Source organism: Colius striatus, chromosome 6 (genome assembly GCF_028858725.1).
Source record: "Colius striatus isolate bColStr4 chromosome 6, bColStr4.1.hap1, whole genome shotgun sequence".
In the NCBI taxonomy this organism is placed as follows: Eukaryota; Metazoa; Chordata; class Aves; order Coliiformes; family Coliidae; genus Colius; species Colius striatus.
The window spans coordinates 42,840,192-42,858,894 of NC_084764.1; the positions used below are offsets into that span (position 1 = coordinate 42,840,192).

Consider the following 18,703-nt stretch of genomic DNA (forward strand, 5'->3'; position numbering starts at 1 on the left):
AGGCACTGTGTCAAAGCCAGTATCAACCTTTAGGTTTTACTTACAAATCCTCAGGTTTAGCCACTCATTTTCCAGTAGCTTCTAACCTTTGGTTGTTGCAGTCCCTACCCTTCTTCATAATCTACAACCTTTTTTTCTCTTCACCTGGGAGATTTCTGGGAAAACTGAGACAATTACTTCTTTTTCATTTTCATGAGATTCTAGACAATATACAGGATAAGGATTCCAGCAGTGGGCCAGACTCTCTTCTCTCCATTAAGCAAAACACATACTCACAGAAATTGAGAGCCTTTTTGTATCAGTGGAATCATACAGTTCCAAGCCTACATCCACCATCACTGGCTACCAAAGCACTGAAGCATTTCAGTGTTTTTCCTGGAGGTCAATGACATTAACGAAACATCGACTTGTGTTTCCCATAAAGCAAAGCAAAGAAGATGGACTACACAGGGACATAGACAGCTTTGCTGTTCCATTTCCCTGCTACAAAATTCTAGGAAGGAAGGATGAGCTCAGAACAGAGTTCATAGTCAATACTAACCTATTCTAAACTCTTCAAGTCTTCCTTCTGTTACTGGTTATGGACAGCACTACTGTACTGCCAATACACAGCATTTATCTTCCCTATGTGCCAATAAAAGTAACTCTGCTGATTACAAAGGTGGGACTCTTCAGATATCTGTTATGAAGCCATTTGTCTGCTAAGAACCATTACTCTACTGCATATACAACATATGTAAGATATAATAATGTATCCATACATTACATAATATCCTCTTTACACCCACGGCAAAATATTTTTAGGTGTAAGCCAGCCTTATCTGTTAATGGCTTCTTTCAACCATACTACCATACCCCTACCTCAAACTTCACTGCATGGTCATCAGTCCTTCTGACCTGAAGGCAACACTTCTAGAATGAGTAGTAAAGCTAAGGAAGACAGTCTTAGCAAAGGACATAAGATTTAACATAATCAGATCATTAAAAAGGTCGTTAACAGAATTCAACATCAGGGCAGATCATCAAAAAGCTTTAATGTTTCAGAATCTGCCTCAGCCATTTGAAACAAACTTTTTCCCTTCTGGGGCCCACAGGAAAGACTGTCAGATCAATTTTACACTGAAGTCAGTCCTGAGAACAACAGCTAAAATAAATTCTCTTTAAAAAACTATGCCTCAGTTACAGACATATTGTACAGAAGGTTTATCAATGACTGGTTTCCTTATTCTAGCAGAAGCATTCACCACTCCACTGTGGCCCAGAGGACCCCAAGCATGGATTCATTTTCATTAAAAGCATCTTTATATTGTGCATTGCAGAAATATACTAATATTGTAATGAAAAGTGCACTTACTTCCTTGTCCTTGGTCATCTTCATCATTGGGGAATAAGTCATCCAAAGGCTCTTTGGTGGAATCCGTATCTTTATCCTCCTATAGAATAACCCCAAACCCAAATTGTTACACTTCAAACTAAGGCATAAAAGGATAGTCCAATTCATCAGCAATGTTAAAGGAAAACTCCACATCCAGAACTTAAAAACTAAAAGAATAACACTTCTCACAGAAGTTTAACAAAGGTCTTATGTTCAAATGTATTTACACACTCTGTCCTGAAACAATACAGGACACCTTCAGAAGAGCCAGGAATAGTAATCAGGTCTCCTAGATTTCAGTCTCAATTTACACATACGAGAACACACTTGCTATTCTCGCAAAGATGTTATACCTAAGGAAAGGACCCGCTGAGGAGTGAGCACTGCTGACTACAGAACTGTCCAATGGACTTATTTTAGTCATAAACACAGTTATATACGAGCAAGAGAAAGGAATAAGGAGATTCATCCTCTAAAGGAGAATACAGTTGCACCAGAATTCCATCAATCTCTGTTTCTGAGTACTCAACTTCTACACAAATAATGGATTTTGTAATTGTGATCTGTAAGGTTCAAAAAGAAAAAAACCAAATCACTTGGAAGAAATTAATGTCCAATAGTCTTCATCTAGAACCATATGAAATTCTGCACAATCCATCACTGTCTGTTGATTTAAACATCCAAAGATCATTCCAAATTCAATACTCATGTAAAATAAAGAAATACATCAGCCCTCAATCCTGCTTCTTAAATGTGGAGTCTACACAATACAAATAGTGGAAGTTCTCAGAAACATTACTCTCAGGAATGAGAAAAACCAGGAGAAAAAGCCATTCCCACTTTCCTGGCTCTCAATCCAACATCTTTTTCCACAGATGAGAAAAAGGCAACTGCTGTTGCTGGCATTCAAGTTCAGTGGTAGCAAAGTGGGTGCTCTGTGAAAACAGCAGATTGATGGGACCAGATCTCAGATGGGAACTTAAATTTGTAAGTGTGCTGATTCCACCCTCACACTAAGTGTATCCAACTACACTATTTTCAAAGGCCACACGGTTAGCAAAACTATAAAGATGCTCTTCTTTGACCCTCTCTGCCTATTAAACTTCATATAATGGTGCTATTTAGGCCATCTGCAGATTATGGTTCAACAGTTAACATCAAAATCCCAATATTCCCTCCTCCTGCTCCTTTTCTAAACAGGCCTCACTGGCAGTATTCAGCTACAAATACCAACTCATGAGACATAACTGCAAAGCTCACGTGCAACCGACCAAAACAACTCTCACTACTCACAATGTATTCAAAAGGATTTAGCCAGGCAGTCAGTTAAGCATGACTAAAATGCATACATTTTCAACCATTATGCTGTTGAAAAGAACTGGTTATGAAAAACTGTTCTTTCCAAGACACAGCTGAGAAAGTCTGAACGCACAAAATGAGATATTACTTTGCAGTGTCATCTACCTTAAGAAATCTAAATAAAAGGCTAACAAGAAGAGCAAATAACTCAGAAGTCTTTTTAAGTGGTAAGTTACATTTGTGAGTTAAATTTTATCCATCTTCTCTCTTGAGTCTAAAAATCTGTAACACGATGGGCTAGCTAAATACTACTGAAAATGTGCACAGCACAATGTCTGGTAGAAGGTCATGAAAGGGCATTCAGAAACATTCTATCCTAGTGTAAAGTCTCAACAGCTATAAAAGCCTCACATTGATTTCACTGCATGAAAATTAAACATTTTTCTTGCAGTCAAAATAATCCAAGTCCCCTATGTATTTAGAATCTCTACTAGTTTACATTGCCCACTTATTTTAACTGTTGAATTTAGAGAAGGATTGTTTTTGCTTGAAGTTCAGGTTTCTTAAGCTCATATGATACTAAATAAGCATTTATGGATTTTGACCCTCATGTATTATATTATCCACAGACAGTAAATCATTTACTTTCAAAATAGGAATGAACTGAACTCTCAGAATCCTGCAAACTACCGGGACAAGAACTTTAATGATAAGTTTATATTAGGGACTTAAAAAAAAGCTCCCAACTGTCACTTCTTGGTAATAGACAATATAGGCAGGTTACAACACATACAGAAATGTTAGCTGCTTTTACTATACAGTTACTTACTGATGGTGAAATATCATCATCATATTTTTTTAATTGATTCATGAATTCTAGATGTTTCTTCTCTTCCTCCAGCTGAGCCACAGACTGCTCACTTTTCTGTAGCTTCTGTTGTGTATTGGCTAGTTCATCCCGTAGCCACTGATTTTCCTGGCACAGCCGGCGAACCTGAGCACGCAGTTTCTGCTTCTCTGATTCCACTGCGTTTAAGTGATTTGACAAGGCCATCATTACCTAAAAAGCAGAAGGTGTTACATGGCATCCCTCCTCTAGAATGCAGTTCTTTATTTAACATAAAAGCCTTTTATTATTTAAAACCTCTGTCAGCTGTGAAATCCGGTGAACGTTCAGATTTGTCCTCTTTATACATCTGGTTCTCACTGTTCCGCTGAACTTTTTAAACATTTGTTCAGCCAGAATTTATCTAGAAGACTTTGCTACTAATGATTGTTTTCCAGGATGCTCTCAGAAGTCAAATTGGTTTAGAGTTTGCTGAAGATTATATGTAATCTCAAAATATATTAAAAATTTGATCTAGGATTTAGATTACCGAGACAAATCTTTGTTCCGCTAACAAGAAATGAATAGTAATACTTTTAACTTGAAGGATCACCAAAAGAACCTAAGAACTAATTTAGCAGCTTTCAGAGAGAAAAGTATTCATATATTTACAGTTCCTAAGGATGAACACCTCAGCATAAAGACAGGATCAAAAGGAACAATTACACTGTTGAGATCTAGATGTACAACTGAACACACCATTTAAGTATTTCACATCTACGTATCATGAGCTTGAGTGTGCAGACGTTCAATGTCACATTAAGGACAAAACACAGAACAGTCATAAATTCAGTCTACTTGAATATTTTTTGGTCAGCAAAGCTAAATGAAAAAGGAGCTTAAGTGAAAGCCAAGCACTGCACACAGATGATACTCTACTGTTTATGTCATTTCCCCCGAGATGCGAAGAACAGCTGATGGCAATCCCCAGAAGCACACGTTGTTAAGAACGAGTCACTGCTGACAACACAAATCACCTTTTAGATCACATCCTCAAGTTATTAGTCTTGCATCTCCCAAATTTCATGTTTCTTTAAAACATAGTTAACTTGAAATGTTTCTGAACTAAATATTTCCTGTGAAACAGATGGTGTCCTTAGCTGAAATTTCAGGTTTCAAAAAAAATACATCAAGCCTCTAGAAGCTACTTTTTTCCTACAAAGGTAAGAAAAATTCCAGGTATAATTTCCTACTACCAGTCCAAATCTCCAGACTTTGGCACCTTGTTACATATTCAGAACTGTTAATAACTAAAATTACTTCAAACAGTGGCATTTGCAACATCAGAAAGTACATTTAGGAGAGTTGTGATAACAGGATCAACATATTCAAACAACATTTTACAAGCTACAATGGCAAATTAAAATCATTTCTCTTACTCTCTGGAATTAACTGAAGGAAAGTTTTCTTCATGGAAATAACACTTCTGTCATCAGAACTACATTGCAATCTGAATTTAAATGCTGTCAAATAAAAATCCAACTACTACACTGTTGCAGCCCACAGTGTGCAGAAAGGGTAGGCTTATTAGGTCTGAGAGCAGCAGTTGGAAGTGTAATTGCTTTCTGAACAAAGGCAGTAAAGGCAGACTTTTTGGCTCCTTGCCACTGAAGTTCATGAAACACCATGTGGTGAAACAAGGCAGTAACATCTGTCCCTGGGGCTGCTGAATCCAGTAGAGCCAGGAATCAGAACTAGCTTTTAAGAGTCCAAGTTAGGAGACAGAAGTTACTCACTCAGTCACAGATCTTCCTTCTCTCACAACACAGCTCAGCAAGACTCCCTGAATTCACCTTCCAGACCACCAAATATTAACAGCTCAATCTGGATAAGACTGACTGCAGTTATAGATCAATAAAAAGCCTATTAATATAGGGGTACCTCATTGGTATTTTCAGCTCATCTGCAAACACCCTGCCATTTTATACTGATGACTGTGTTGTATCACATTGTTTCACGTTTTTCACTTAGTACAAAATACCCTGAAGTTAGACTGTAAATAAAGTCTTGACCTCTTGACTAAACATGCATCTTTTCCCTCCTGCAGATGGTATGTTCATGGACTAAGTTCATGGAAATTAGCTCAAAGTCCTTTCTTAAATGCATCAGTGAAAGCTGTTCAGATTCTCTCCTCCATTCTTAACCTTTAAAGTGTTTTTAGATTCAAGTTTGGTTTAGTAAAATGTTAATAAACATTAGAGATTCTTAAGTATTGTGAGCTACTACAAAGAATCTCAGGATCGAGGGAATTTAAACATGAATTCAAGGTTGTCAGAGCTCAAAGGCTGGAGCAAATTCACCTATTTGTCAGAATGATATCTTCCTATGCAATAATTTAGAGTTAAATGCTCAGTTCTTGGGCTGCTCAGACATTATCTGCCTAATACCATGGGAAAGTCTAAAAAGAAAGTAGCAACTGTTTCAGTGAAATAAAGAAGAGCTCAGTTATGAGCTCCAGTGCTTTAATACTGAATGCATAAGTAGTTCTGTAACACAGCAAGATGGACAGCATCTACCTCTATTAATTACAGCAGTCTTTTTCCTTATATACAGCAACAATGTACATATCTCAGCACATTACATTCAGTGCTCGAAGTCTGAAATGCATCATTGCTACTGCAACTTTACCTGTGCTTCACTAAGGCCAAGCTCCAGCATTTCCAGCGACTTTCGAATCATGTTTGATTTCTCTTCAACCAGGTTACTCTCATCATCTTTCTTCAAACATTTCAGTGTTTCAAGTAAGCTCTGTAAAATTGAATTGTGTTCATTCTTCAGCGCCTCGAGTCCATTAATGACTTGCTTAGTTTTGGCAATGATTTCATCTTGAGTGAGCTTCTCCAACTTCTCTTCCTTTAAATACACCATTGTGGACATGTTTTCATACATTCTGAAATGGAAGAGTGCACTAGTTAACCCAAAAGTAAAAATACAGTAATCAATTCTCTAAAACTAATAAAGCTTTGCTTTAAGAAGTCAGTAAAACAAATGAATCTGAAACATACACTCAGAAGGCGATTATATTTTAGCACAACTTCTACAACATTTTAAGTCCTGGGTTTCAACAGCCTTTCAAGTTTTCCAGTTTCTATTTCCAGACTTAACACTAATCTGTAAGACAAATAACAACAGACAATACAATGTATACAATTGTTTGTTTCTTACACTACAACATGGCAGAAGAATTTCTACAGAGTATTGAAGAGCAGGGCTACACCTTCAGGATTCTGCTTTGTGCAGAAGCGAAGTAGCTGGTGTATAAAACACACCCTACAATGAAAATAGCTATAAGCACCTGCCCCAGTGATCTACAACTATCTTTACAAATATCCACAAAATAGAGCCTGAAGAATTTGAAGAAATGTCATATAAACCTCTAACAGGGTTGATCAGTCATGAGAAAAATCAGCCTTTTCCAGTAAGGAGGAAACAGCACCTTTGCCCTTTTCCAAGGGCTACAACAGCCATAGAAAGTTTGAAAGTACCACCTAAGATTAGTTGTAATAATGAGTGTAAAGTAAACAGTTACATATAGACACTCTGCCTCCAGGTCTAGATGATATTGTTTTGATGAAGTTGCAACAGCTGCCTTATGCTGTAAAGAAATGGCTTGTACAACACAATGTCTGACAGAGACATTTCACTGTGCTACTCTGCAGGCACCTCACTACATTAAGGACAGCATATTTCTGGATGTTGGTAAACACCTCCACCAAACGCAAATGAGAGTCCAGGGAAGTGCAGAAACTCAGATAACTTCATTATCACACATGCTGTTGCTGAAGTGGCAAAGGTAAAAATAGAAGTAGAAGACACAGAAATCATTTGATCCTTTTTTAATGTCACCAGAAAAACGTTCAATGATGAAAATAAGCAAGTGAGGAACTGTTCCTTTATACTGAAGATATTCACATCTTCAAGTGAAGCAGGAATTATTCATTAGAATGAAGTAGGCAAGATTTTTCAAAAGCAATAAATTAACACATCTGTGTGAAGGCACTTGAGGAAGTCTTGATAAACTAACATTTTAAATGAATTGCATGAGCTGTATTCAAATTTTGTCCAGTTCTAGAAGACAGACAAAAAAATTACAACTACTTAAATCTTGCAATGGAGTGCTATAGGGAACGTGCATATATGCTCTACTTCATGACAAGAGCCAAAGAGTCTGCTCTTGCTATTATTATTTAACATAATACAGGAGAACAACAAAATGAAATTGCTTTCTGTTTATAGACACTGAAATTACCCTCTCCATTATGATCTCCTGCAATGCAATACCTAAAAGGCATATCTGTTTGTCACGAAGTGCTGTACACTATGCTGGTTTATTTGGTAATATGTCTGAAAATAGGTAATTTGGGCAAGCAGTGAATTTGGTTTTACCACAATTTAATGCAAAAACTCTGCAACCACACATATATATAAAATGCTGGGTGTATACATCTGAACAAAACATCTAATCATAGGATCATAAGAAATCAACCCACTAAAATCTGATGAGCAGAATGGTATTTACACATTTCCCATTTATCACAGAATGGTAGGGGCTGGAAGGGACCTTTAGAGATCATCCAGTCCAACCCCCTGCAGAAGCAGGTTCACCTAGATCAGGTTGCACAGGAACATGTCCAGGCAGGTCTTGAAGACCAAACCTGAGAATTATTACCCAGAAGGCCTGAATAACACTTTTAAAGCACATCCTCACTAGAATGGTATATAAAAATGAACTGAAATTTGATGTGAGCCAAATTTGTAAATATATGCTTCTAACAAGCACAGTCATATAAGAAACTGTTATGGACTATGCTAACTTCTGTATACAACTCAACCCAAATTACCATGCTTTCATGCCTTCAATTAGCAAATTCCAAGCTGAATGCAAAGAACTGAACCTTTCATCATAAGGAAATAAAACCAGCAGAGGACATCTAATGAATAGAGACTTTCAGATTTGTATTACCAAAGTTCTGAGAAATATGGCTTTCAAATATAAACATCTAGAGTTTTTCTGCAACATTTCAAAATAAGTATGGGGATCATTTATCTGTCTTGTGTGAACAGGGGTAAAAATTCCTCTGTGTGCTTCAGTATTTTGTAGTCATTCTGCACCAAAGATGGAAGGCAGGTGTGTGCATGTACCTATGTGATGCATGTAGAGATGCTGTTTAAAAGAAATGATGAATACAGATAAATTAACAGCCATTCACTTTACAAAAAGAATACACAAAATCAAGAAAGTAACACCTAAAACTACATTAGGCCTTGCAATGGTCATGCCTTCATGCAAAAGAATAAAGTAGCTGGGAAGTACCCATCTCACATATGAATTACAGCTGGGAAATATCTATCTCACATATGAATTACAGCCAAAACACACCTGTCTGCACAACTCCATCTAAGGTGTGAAATGGACACTGATTTGTTACTATAAGGAAAAATGCTGTCAGATCAATGGCAGAATCAGACACACAGCTCTGGCTGAAGAAAGCAACGTTGCAATTAAGATGTGCTAAAGCAGCACAGTAGCTTTTAAAGAAAGGAAAAGCTGGTTTAAAGTATGGTTTTGCCTCATTGGGCTTAAGCCCATCAGAGCATTAGACCTGCTTAACAAATACATGTCTCAAACTGGTGTGCCAGGTTTTTAAGCCACCTCATCCTAAAGCAAACGTAGCTAAAAGCTTTCACTGCCAAAGACTGACCAGTAGAAGGAACTATACTGGAGTTGCTGTCAAGTCAGCAGCTCCATCAAGACACAGATTGATTTGAAGGTCCATACAACTTGGGAGAGAGATTCTCAAGTCTCCTCTAGTGAGAATGGTTAGAATCCTAATCTCTCCTACTGATAGGAAATGAATAAATCTTTCTGCATAGGTTTCATAGGGTATTTGTTTAAATCATCTCTGTATAACACACTACAGAATGTTTGGACAATGTTGTTCAGCTTTACAGATTGTGCTTGAGAGAATAGTTTAGAAAATGGGAGGACAACAAATGCAATTTATCATGCTATCAGATATGGTTCTTTGTAGGAGGAAGATTAGTAAATAAATATCTAATATCTTTTAAGAGTAGTGTGGAGGTGTGGTGCTATTTCCATAACCTTTACAAAATACATTATACAAAAGGGCCTTACCTATTCAAACAAGGTCGTATTTGAATATATAATCATACAACTAGTTTTGCATACCCTGAGGCAGCAAATCCCATATAGGAAGCAAAAAAAGGCAAGTCTGTATGCAGGAAGTAGACATGCATATAGAAAGAGGAAAAGAGTCAAAACCTACCATGCCTTTCTATTGTCACTTTTCAAAAATGTTACTTCTTTCTTCCTCTATTTTTTCCCTAGAGAAAAAAACGGACTGAGAAATGCAAGAACCTGAACCAAAGAAAGCATAAAGAAAACAGAGCCAAGCCTAGTGTCTTTCAGTCATGTAACTGCTGGGATAATCTCACCATATACAAAGAACTTAAACTGATTAAACATAGAGCCACTTAAGTATTTTGTCATTTGTAAAACTTTCAAACCAATTGCACTAGTAATGCTGGCATCACAAGCTGTCTCTAAATTCTCCTATGCACATACTCTTCAGCATCTGGAGTACTGTGTCCTGTTTGGGCCCCTCAGTTCAAAGACAGGGAGCTGCTGGAGAGAGTTCAACACAGGGCCACAAAGGTGATGAAGGGAATGGAGTGTCTGCCTCCTGATGAAAGGCTGAGGGAGCTGGGGCTCTTCAGCTTGGAGGAGACTGAGGGGTGACCTCATTCATGCTTACAAATGCATCAAGGGTGGGTGTCATGAGGATGGAGCCAGGCTGTGCTCAGTGATGGCCAATGACAGGACAAGCTGGAACAGAAGAGGTTCCCAAGAAACACAAGGAAAAACTTCTTCCCTGTTGAGGTGAGGGAGCACTGGAAGAGGCTGCCCAGATGGGCTGTGGAGTCTCCTTCTCTGGAGACATTCCAACCCAGCTGGATGAGTTCCTGTGTGCCCTACTCTAGGTGGCCCTGCTCTGGCAGGGGGGTTGCACTGGATCATCTTTCAAGGTCCCTTCTAACCCTTAAGATTCTGTGATTCTTCAACTTGTATTTAAGGACCTCTTAAACATCAATGACTTCTTCTACTTGGTTGCTTTAAAAAGTGTCATTTCCTTGCAGATCACCTCGAAGAATTCTTGAATCAAAACACATAACAATATAAATCCTTCTTGGTGTAGGAAGCTTATCAAGGAAGAACATTTTTCTAAGAAACCCACAAGACTGTTACTTTCCTTGCCTGAAGATTAGCATGGCTGTCAAAGTTAAATACAAAAAAACTAATAATAAAACCATTCTCTTTTTTTATTGTTATTTCCTTGTTATACATCCCTAAGAATTCCCTTTCTCATTTTCAATATTTTCATTACTGAATAGTCAGGTTTCAAGTATAAAAGCTTGGAAGATAGATTTGTAATGTATCTAGTGTCTTATTGTAATTCTTTTAAAATGTAATAAAGACAAAAAAACCCAATGTCTGTAAATTCCTGTGACAAATCAAAACTCTCAGGGAACTTGTTACTCTGGATACACAGACAGCAGGCAGGACAGCTGAAAATAGAATAATGTGTCTGCATACAAGAGAAAGTAAATCATCTACCTGAAAGTAGAAGCTACTAGGTCAAACCACACCTACAGGTCCTGTCATATTCAAGCACCACAAATTCCACAAAGACATAATATCACTAATAGTTATACTATCAGTTCATTGTTCACTGTTTTGTAACAATCAAGTATACTCAGGGCTTTTAACCCTAATTTCACTCTTAGTTCCTCCTTAATTAAATAGCAAGGCTCAGCATCCTACATCTGCCATGTGCTTGTTCCATTTTATATCAGCTGCAAATTACAAGTCATTAATTCCCTGCTCAGTGCAAGAACACATCTCATTACATCATGGAATGCACCATCTTGAAAAACTACAAGCTGCTTTAACTGCTAATCTTCATAATGTGGAAAACTGCCTTCTCAAACAATCCTCAAAAGATCAGAGGACTTCCAAGCACAAGAAGAAAATCACCAAAGGCAACTGATGAAAACCAGTCTACCGAGCGACACAAGTAGTGTATCAAGCACTATGGTAACTGCACCCTTTCCTAACAAGGCAGCTCAGTGACACACACTCCTCAGAAACAGCAAGGATAAATCACACACAAATGTGTTTCAGATATTTGGAAAGGGTTTGTAAACGACTGAGGGGGGAAAAAAAAAAAACACTCAAGTGTGACTATATTGCTCTTATGGTTTACAGTCAGATATCTCCAAGTTTGAAAGAACAATGCTTATTTATATATATATATATAAATATATATATATCCTTTTACATCCAAGAAGTTAATTTCTCTTTCTCTGTGAGGCTATTTCTGCTATCACAAGTCATATTCCCATATGTATGGCTATTTATAGTCTTCATCCTTTTGGTTGGCTCAACCACCTTTTAATTAAAATGCTCCCTTACACTCAGGAATTTTATTCCAATAAATCATCTCTGACCCCACAAAGACAACAGAGTAGCTCTTTCCTCTTGACACATTCAGGACTGCAACTGAACTGCCAATTCTATCTACTACTTTTCTTCATATTGTGTTTGAATCCACATTTGAGCCTCTACAGAACAATCTTGCAGTGCACCTGCAAACAGTGTCCTGTTGGAGGTCAGCCTTCAGGTACGCTCACTGACCCAGTTCTATAAACAGAATATTGCTGCAGTTCTCTTCTGCCTCAGGTTTCCAAATACGTGACCTCAGAAAATGTCTTCACAATTTGGCACACATGTACACAAGCTACTTTAAAAACAACTCAGAACAATTAGCAGCACATACTGGAGGCCATAAAGCATTGATCAGCAGGTAACAAGATGGAGTTGCACGTGACTGGACCAACATTAAGCTACTGAGAAGTCTTTCAGAACACACAGTCTTAATGTGCTCATTCTGCCAGCCTTCAACCCAAGAGCTAACCCTGAATACAGAAGTCTGCCCTACCACTTGGTTTAAGAGGAAGGTGTGCAAGGGTAAATACTCCAAGTAAGACATTTGTAGTCCTTTAATATTAAAAGCACATGTCTTAATAAAAGCTCAGAACCACAGTCCTAATTCAACCAATAGCCTTAACAGCACAAGACATCTGTGTTGGTAGGCAGAAAACGCTCACACTTTGTAAAAGTTTGGCATTTATAAACACCCAAATGTCTGCAGAAATGTCCAGCGAGAAGAGGACAGCTTGCTGAAACGTGTGAAGCACCAAAAAAGGTGAATATTGGCAGACATTTCCACCAGACTAACAGGGCTGTTGCTTTTCTGTTAAGACTGGCAGGCACAGCCCACACACCGCAGCAGTGGGAAGAGCCAGCACAGCCACACGTTCTACCCCTGCACCCCAACCTCGGAAACACACTGTGCCAGGCTCTAGGAAACCCCAATGGCCATCCACTGCATCCAATTACACTGAAGTGAAGAGGATTATGTAGTCATTTAGCTGAAGAACACTGTCACTTCACATTTGCTTTGATACATCTTGGAATCTTTTAATGTCACAGCCTGCTATTAAAAAAAATTGTACTTTTCAGAGGAAATCTTTTGGTTCTTTAGAAGGTTAAAAAATTGAGGACAAAAGCAGGCTAGCAAACTGTATTTGCCAATAAAAGATATGATAGTAAAAATAGCTCCTATAAAGCCTGTAGCAACAGTGATGCTGACAATTTTCTTTAAGAATGCACAAGCCATGAGGATTTGCATTGCTGAGAAAGAACAAGGTATGAAGATTTGCTGCTGTGGAGTACTTTTGTTTATGTACCTGTAGCATGACATATCAACACATCAATGAAGCATACACTGTTTCTCAGCAATCATACCTGCATCCTTATAATAGCAATCAATGCTATTTTTAAAGAAATACTTTCACACATTTCAAGGAGAACTGACAAAAAATCTTCAGAGCAATTTCACCTTTATTTCCTTATGTGGGAAATAAACTCCTTTCATTAAAATTATGACTTCCTGCTGAAACAGGAATTCAGCAAAAACCTTTAGACAATACACAATTATTCAGTGGCATTAAAGTATCCTCTAACTGCACAGATTACTCTTCCTCTTAAAGAGAAGGTTATTATGGCGTCAATCCCTTGACAGGACTCCACTGAATAAACACTAACTGCTAGTTAGCATTTCAATTATCATGATACAGCCAAATCCATATCCTTTTAACTGCAGACAGTCCAGATGACCCACCAATCTATTTCCAAAGGCTCTTTTAAATTCAGACGTACCTGGAACGCCATAATGCTGCAGAACATGGCCAAATCCCACCTTGCTCTTTCTGCTCAAACACTGCAGCAGAGATCCTCAGATGATATGGCTACCTCCTCATACATATTAGTATGCCTCTCCCCATTGTTAGTGTAAAAGGAATCATGGCAAAGTAATCTTCTTTCTGACATATCTCACCCATTACACTTTACCTTTCTGAAGTCCTAAAAACAGGGATTAAAACACAGAACAGTGACATGTGCTCAAAATCACAGTAGATTCCTCTGAAAAGTGGCAATCAGATTCTGTGGTCTAAGTGTATCACAAGCATGGAAGAGACAAATTTGTTCTCTGTACATTCCCAAACCCTTCTAATATCACAGGTTTCAAATGAAACTAGGTGGAAAAAAGACCCTTCTATGCATTTATCACATCAAAAAATGCTTTTTGTCAGAGCTGAAGCAAGTGCAAGGGAAATCTGACAGGCATGTGTCTGAGGCAGTGTAGCAGACCCAGCCAGGAGTCTGGAGGCACAACACCAAAAGCTGTGCTTTCAAGAAGGTACGAGCTTATTAGCTCTTTATTAACTAAGGTTACTATCACCTGTTAGAGACTCCTGACTCTGATACAACACAGTTAATAAATACCGTCAGACCTACGGCAAGACCAAGCCCACGTTTTTTTACAGAACAATAAAACTGAACACAAACCTCCTCCACTGTTTAGCAGTCTTGGCCAAAGAGCTCTAAAGTTGATTTGTTAATTTCAATTATGTCCATGCAGTTTCTGAAGAGACAGACTGCAGATCACAAAGTCTCCTACCCCTTGGAGCAAGGGAGTTGTCTCTTTTTTGTACTATTGTTGTGTCAACAGCAAACAGCGTTTGTTGATCTTCAAAGCTAGCACTTCCTCCATTTCTTATGAGCACTAATAAACACTTACAAGCAGCCACCAATGGACCTCGAGAGTGCAGAGTATATTGCCTGTTCACCAAAACACTGACACAACATTCCAGTCTGGGCCCCACAGGATTTGCCCTGTGCTTATGATCTCAAAGCCCATCTAACTGGATTATTTTTTTTAAATGATCATGACTGCTTAAGAGTAGTTACATAAAGGCAGAATAAACACACTTAAATGCATCAGAAGACAGAAGCTGAATCATTTTAAAAGTCATTATATTTACCCTTAGTTATTAAAGATGCTTGTCACTGGTATCAAATACCTCAGAAAAAATCAAGGCTAATCATTCAAAAACATTGTATCGTATTTTGCGGTTACAAAGAGCAGGGGCTGATTCCCCAGAGGCTGTGCTGCCTTTCAGTGGGATCTCAACCCGCTTAAGAGTTGGTCAGAGAGGAACCTCATGAGGTTCAACAGGGATTAGTGCAGAGTCCTGCATCTGGGAAGGAACAACCCCATGCACCAGTACAGGCTGGGGGTCGAACTGCTGGAGAGCAGCTCTGCAGAGAGAGACCTGTGAGTCTTGACTGACAATAAACTAACCATGAGCCAGCAATGTGCCCTCGTGGCCAAGAAGCCAATGGCAGCCTGGGATGCATCAAGGAGAGTGTGGGCAGCAGGTCGAGGGAGGTTCTTCTCCCCCTCTACTCTGCCCTGGTGAGGCCTCATCTGGAGTCCTGTGTCCAGTTCTGGACTCCCCAGCTCCAGAGGGACAGGGAAGTGCTGGAGAGAGGCCAGTGCAGGGCCACCAAGATGATCGGGGACTGGAACATCTTTCATACGAGGAAAGGCTGTGGGACCTGGGGCTGTTTAGTCTATAAAAGAGACTGAGGGGGGATCTCATTAATAGTTACAAATATCTAAAGGGTGGGTGTCAGGAGGTTGGGACATCCCTTCTTTCTATAGTAGCTAGCAACAGGACAAGGGGTGATGGGATGGAGCTGGAACACAAAAAGTTCCACTTAAACATAAGAAAAAACTCTTTCATTGTGAGGGTGAGGGAGCCCTGGCCCAGGCTGCCCAGAGGGGTTGTGGAGGCTCCTTCCTTGGAGGTCTTTGAGACCCGCCTGGACATGTTCCCATGTGACCTGATCTAGGTGACACTGCTTCTGCAGGGGGATTGGACTGGATGATCTCTAAAAGTCCCTTCCAACCCCCATCATGCTGTGATTCTATGCTTCATAATTACCTACTTTAAGTGGATTGAAAGGAAATTTTAACTGTATTTTAAAAGAAATACTGTCAAGACAGTTTGAGTTACAAATCCATCATCACTATCAAATTCCAGAGTTTACACCCTCAACGTTCCACGAATCTACACTTATTTCTGTGTGGAAATGGCAGTTGGCTTCTCACGGACTTGATGACTCTTGAACCCTGTCCTCAGTGAATCTTGAGTCTTGGTAACATGTTTTTAACAGACTGATTCTAACTGGTGAGAGTGCATCTGAGACTGGAAGAGAGAGGTACAGTAACAAAAGCATTTAAAAAGCTCCTTGTCTTGCGATTTTAAGCTGACAATAGTTTAGATGAAACATTCTTTGAGCTTGACTCTCATTCTTTCATTTTGCATTGTTATTCTTGGACAGGAACTGTTTTATTGACTAATGAAAGTAAGCATCATTTCTGTTATCTATTTATCCTAACTCTAAATAGCACTTCGGTAAAAGCACAAGAATGTTCCCATCGAATCAGACTTCCATAACACATTAAAAACCTCATCAGCTTCCACTTACAAACATCAAATCTATAATCTTAACCAAATCTACTTTTTATGGCATAACCATAACTGCTAAAAATGCATACAACAAGGGCAGAGAAGGCCACATCTCGCCACATACGACTGGATCTATGTGGGAAGCTTCACTGACAATTTACTGTGAGTACAAATTATGTTGCTTTTACACGCTTGAGGGCATTGAAGTGTTATTTGAACCAAAAACTAGAAAACCACGAATTTCTTCTGCAGACATAAAAGGAACAGCCACTAACATTGTTTCAGTACACACTTGCCTTTGGGTTTAACAAATCCTTAAATCAGGTTTTGAAGCCATCTAATAGTTTACATTAAGATCATTAAGATGCACAAACTGTGCAGTATCCCTTCAAGCTTTAGGGAAAACTGGCTCCTGCTGCTTACCCTTCCATTAAAAAGAACTCAAATGCACAAACAATAATCTGATTCTTCCAAAATTACCACAGAAAAAGAATTGCACAATTAAATTGTTCAGGAATTGTACTTAGTATTGAGAAGGAATTACTTCTGTCCCATTAAATATTACATCAAATTGATCCTTTTGATGACAATCACCAATTATCACACAGACTAACATTTTTTTAAACCTTACAAACTTAATTTCATAGAAAGCATAGCAAACTGTGCAGTCAACCAGAAAAACAACCTCACATCATTCACTGTTTCTTACAGCAAAGACCTGATTTTACTGTGAGGTTGGAAATAGTTTCCTTGTTAAATATTCCATGATCTGCAAGGCTTACTCGGATGGTGTGATCTCCACAGGGCCAGGAGGTATAAGGCAGTACAGCAGGCCCAAACCCAGCATTTAATAAAGGCATCTTAACATTCTGTGGTACTCATACCTGAGAATCAAACCATAGTTTTAGCCCCCTCTTCAGCAATCTTTCACATTCGTGATTTATCTTAGCTAGTGCTGTGACACTGGGTGCTCCTTTGAGAGTCCCAAAAACTTGGCTGTGATAACACTAGCATGACAGTTCCCATCACCCTGCAACAGTACAGCACTCTTCTGGTGGCCTGACACAAAAGAAAAGCACACAATAACTGGAAAACAGACTAAAAAAAAAGTAAAAAGTTACATTTTTTAAACCATCTCCTTGGATAAATCTCTTCTGAAAGCATCCCCCTACTGAGGATTGGCAGAACAGTCATTTCCCAAGACAACTGTGCCATTAAAGGCAATGTACTTGCAAGTATTGCTCCATGTGCAGCCAGACTATAGGCTGAGAGGAAAAAAGGAAAAGGAAAGAAAAAAAGTCAGCAAGCATACTTCCAGGCCATTTGTTAACACAACAACTTGGGGGGGGGGGCGATCAAGATTCAGCGGCACACAAATGATAAGCAGGCACTGTAACTCAAACCCCATTGACTTTTGCTTTCAAAAACATGCTGTGCTTCTTTGCTCTCTATCTGCACAAACTCCAAACTCAGACATTTTTTCTAAGTTAATATAGTCTAAGAATAGCATTCTAAGAGTGCTCTGAAATAAACATGCAACAGGATTCTAAAAGTACGGTGAAAGAAATCGACACAAACCGAATGAGAAAGACTTAAAAGCAGAGTAATTGAATCATTAATCTGCCTTTATCTGTTTTCTGAACAATGGAAAGGAGATGTAATTAAGTAAGAACAAATTACTGGGACACTGAGTCAAAGTCACCCTGTAGTGCCTCTTGCCTTTTCAAGTGTAGGATGGATAACAGATCTCTGAAATACGAGGACATCTGGATAAGACACCTATTGGTACTGTAACAAAACATCACCCATCATCTCTGCACCATAATTCTGCCTTATGGCAGGCACAGTGATCAAGTTTGTACACCAAAATGTAGGCTGCTCCTCAAATATAACATATCTTCCTGATGGTTGACTCATTCACAGCTCTAGTAAGACCTCTAGGTCAGTATCATGTGTGCTAGCACACTGCTACACTGCATCACAACTCCTCTGTATTTCAACGCAGTAATATTCATTATACTGAGCTACATCCAGGAAAATAGTACATAAAAATAACAGTGCACTCTTCCGTCTTCCACACATTATTGCCTTCTACACACAGAGGAATTTGGAGACAGAAAAAGCCATCAAATCATCTGGTCTAGCCTCCTGCGAACACAAGACCAGGAGCACTCACTCGC

General features: G+C 38.8%; 1 protein-coding gene across 9 annotated transcripts in view; it reads right to left on the reverse strand.

The window, feature by feature from the left end:
• LOC104562490 (kinesin light chain 1) overlaps positions 1-18,703 on the reverse strand; it is a 69,185-nt gene that overhangs the window by 23,039 nt on the left and 27,443 nt on the right. For 8 of the 9 annotated variants that reach the window (XM_061998389.1, XM_061998387.1, XM_061998388.1 and 5 more), the window contains 3 exons: positions 6,189-6,450; positions 3,504-3,734; positions 1,355-1,433 (listed from right to left, as the gene is read on the reverse strand). In XM_061998389.1, the coding sequence (XP_061854373.1) occupies positions 1,355-1,433; positions 3,504-3,734; positions 6,189-6,450 (572 nt within the window). Of the gene's footprint in view, positions 1-1,354; positions 1,434-3,503; positions 3,735-6,188; positions 6,451-9,847; positions 9,906-18,703 lie in introns of all 9 variants that reach the window. The other variant, XM_061998394.1, reaches the window with a different exon arrangement.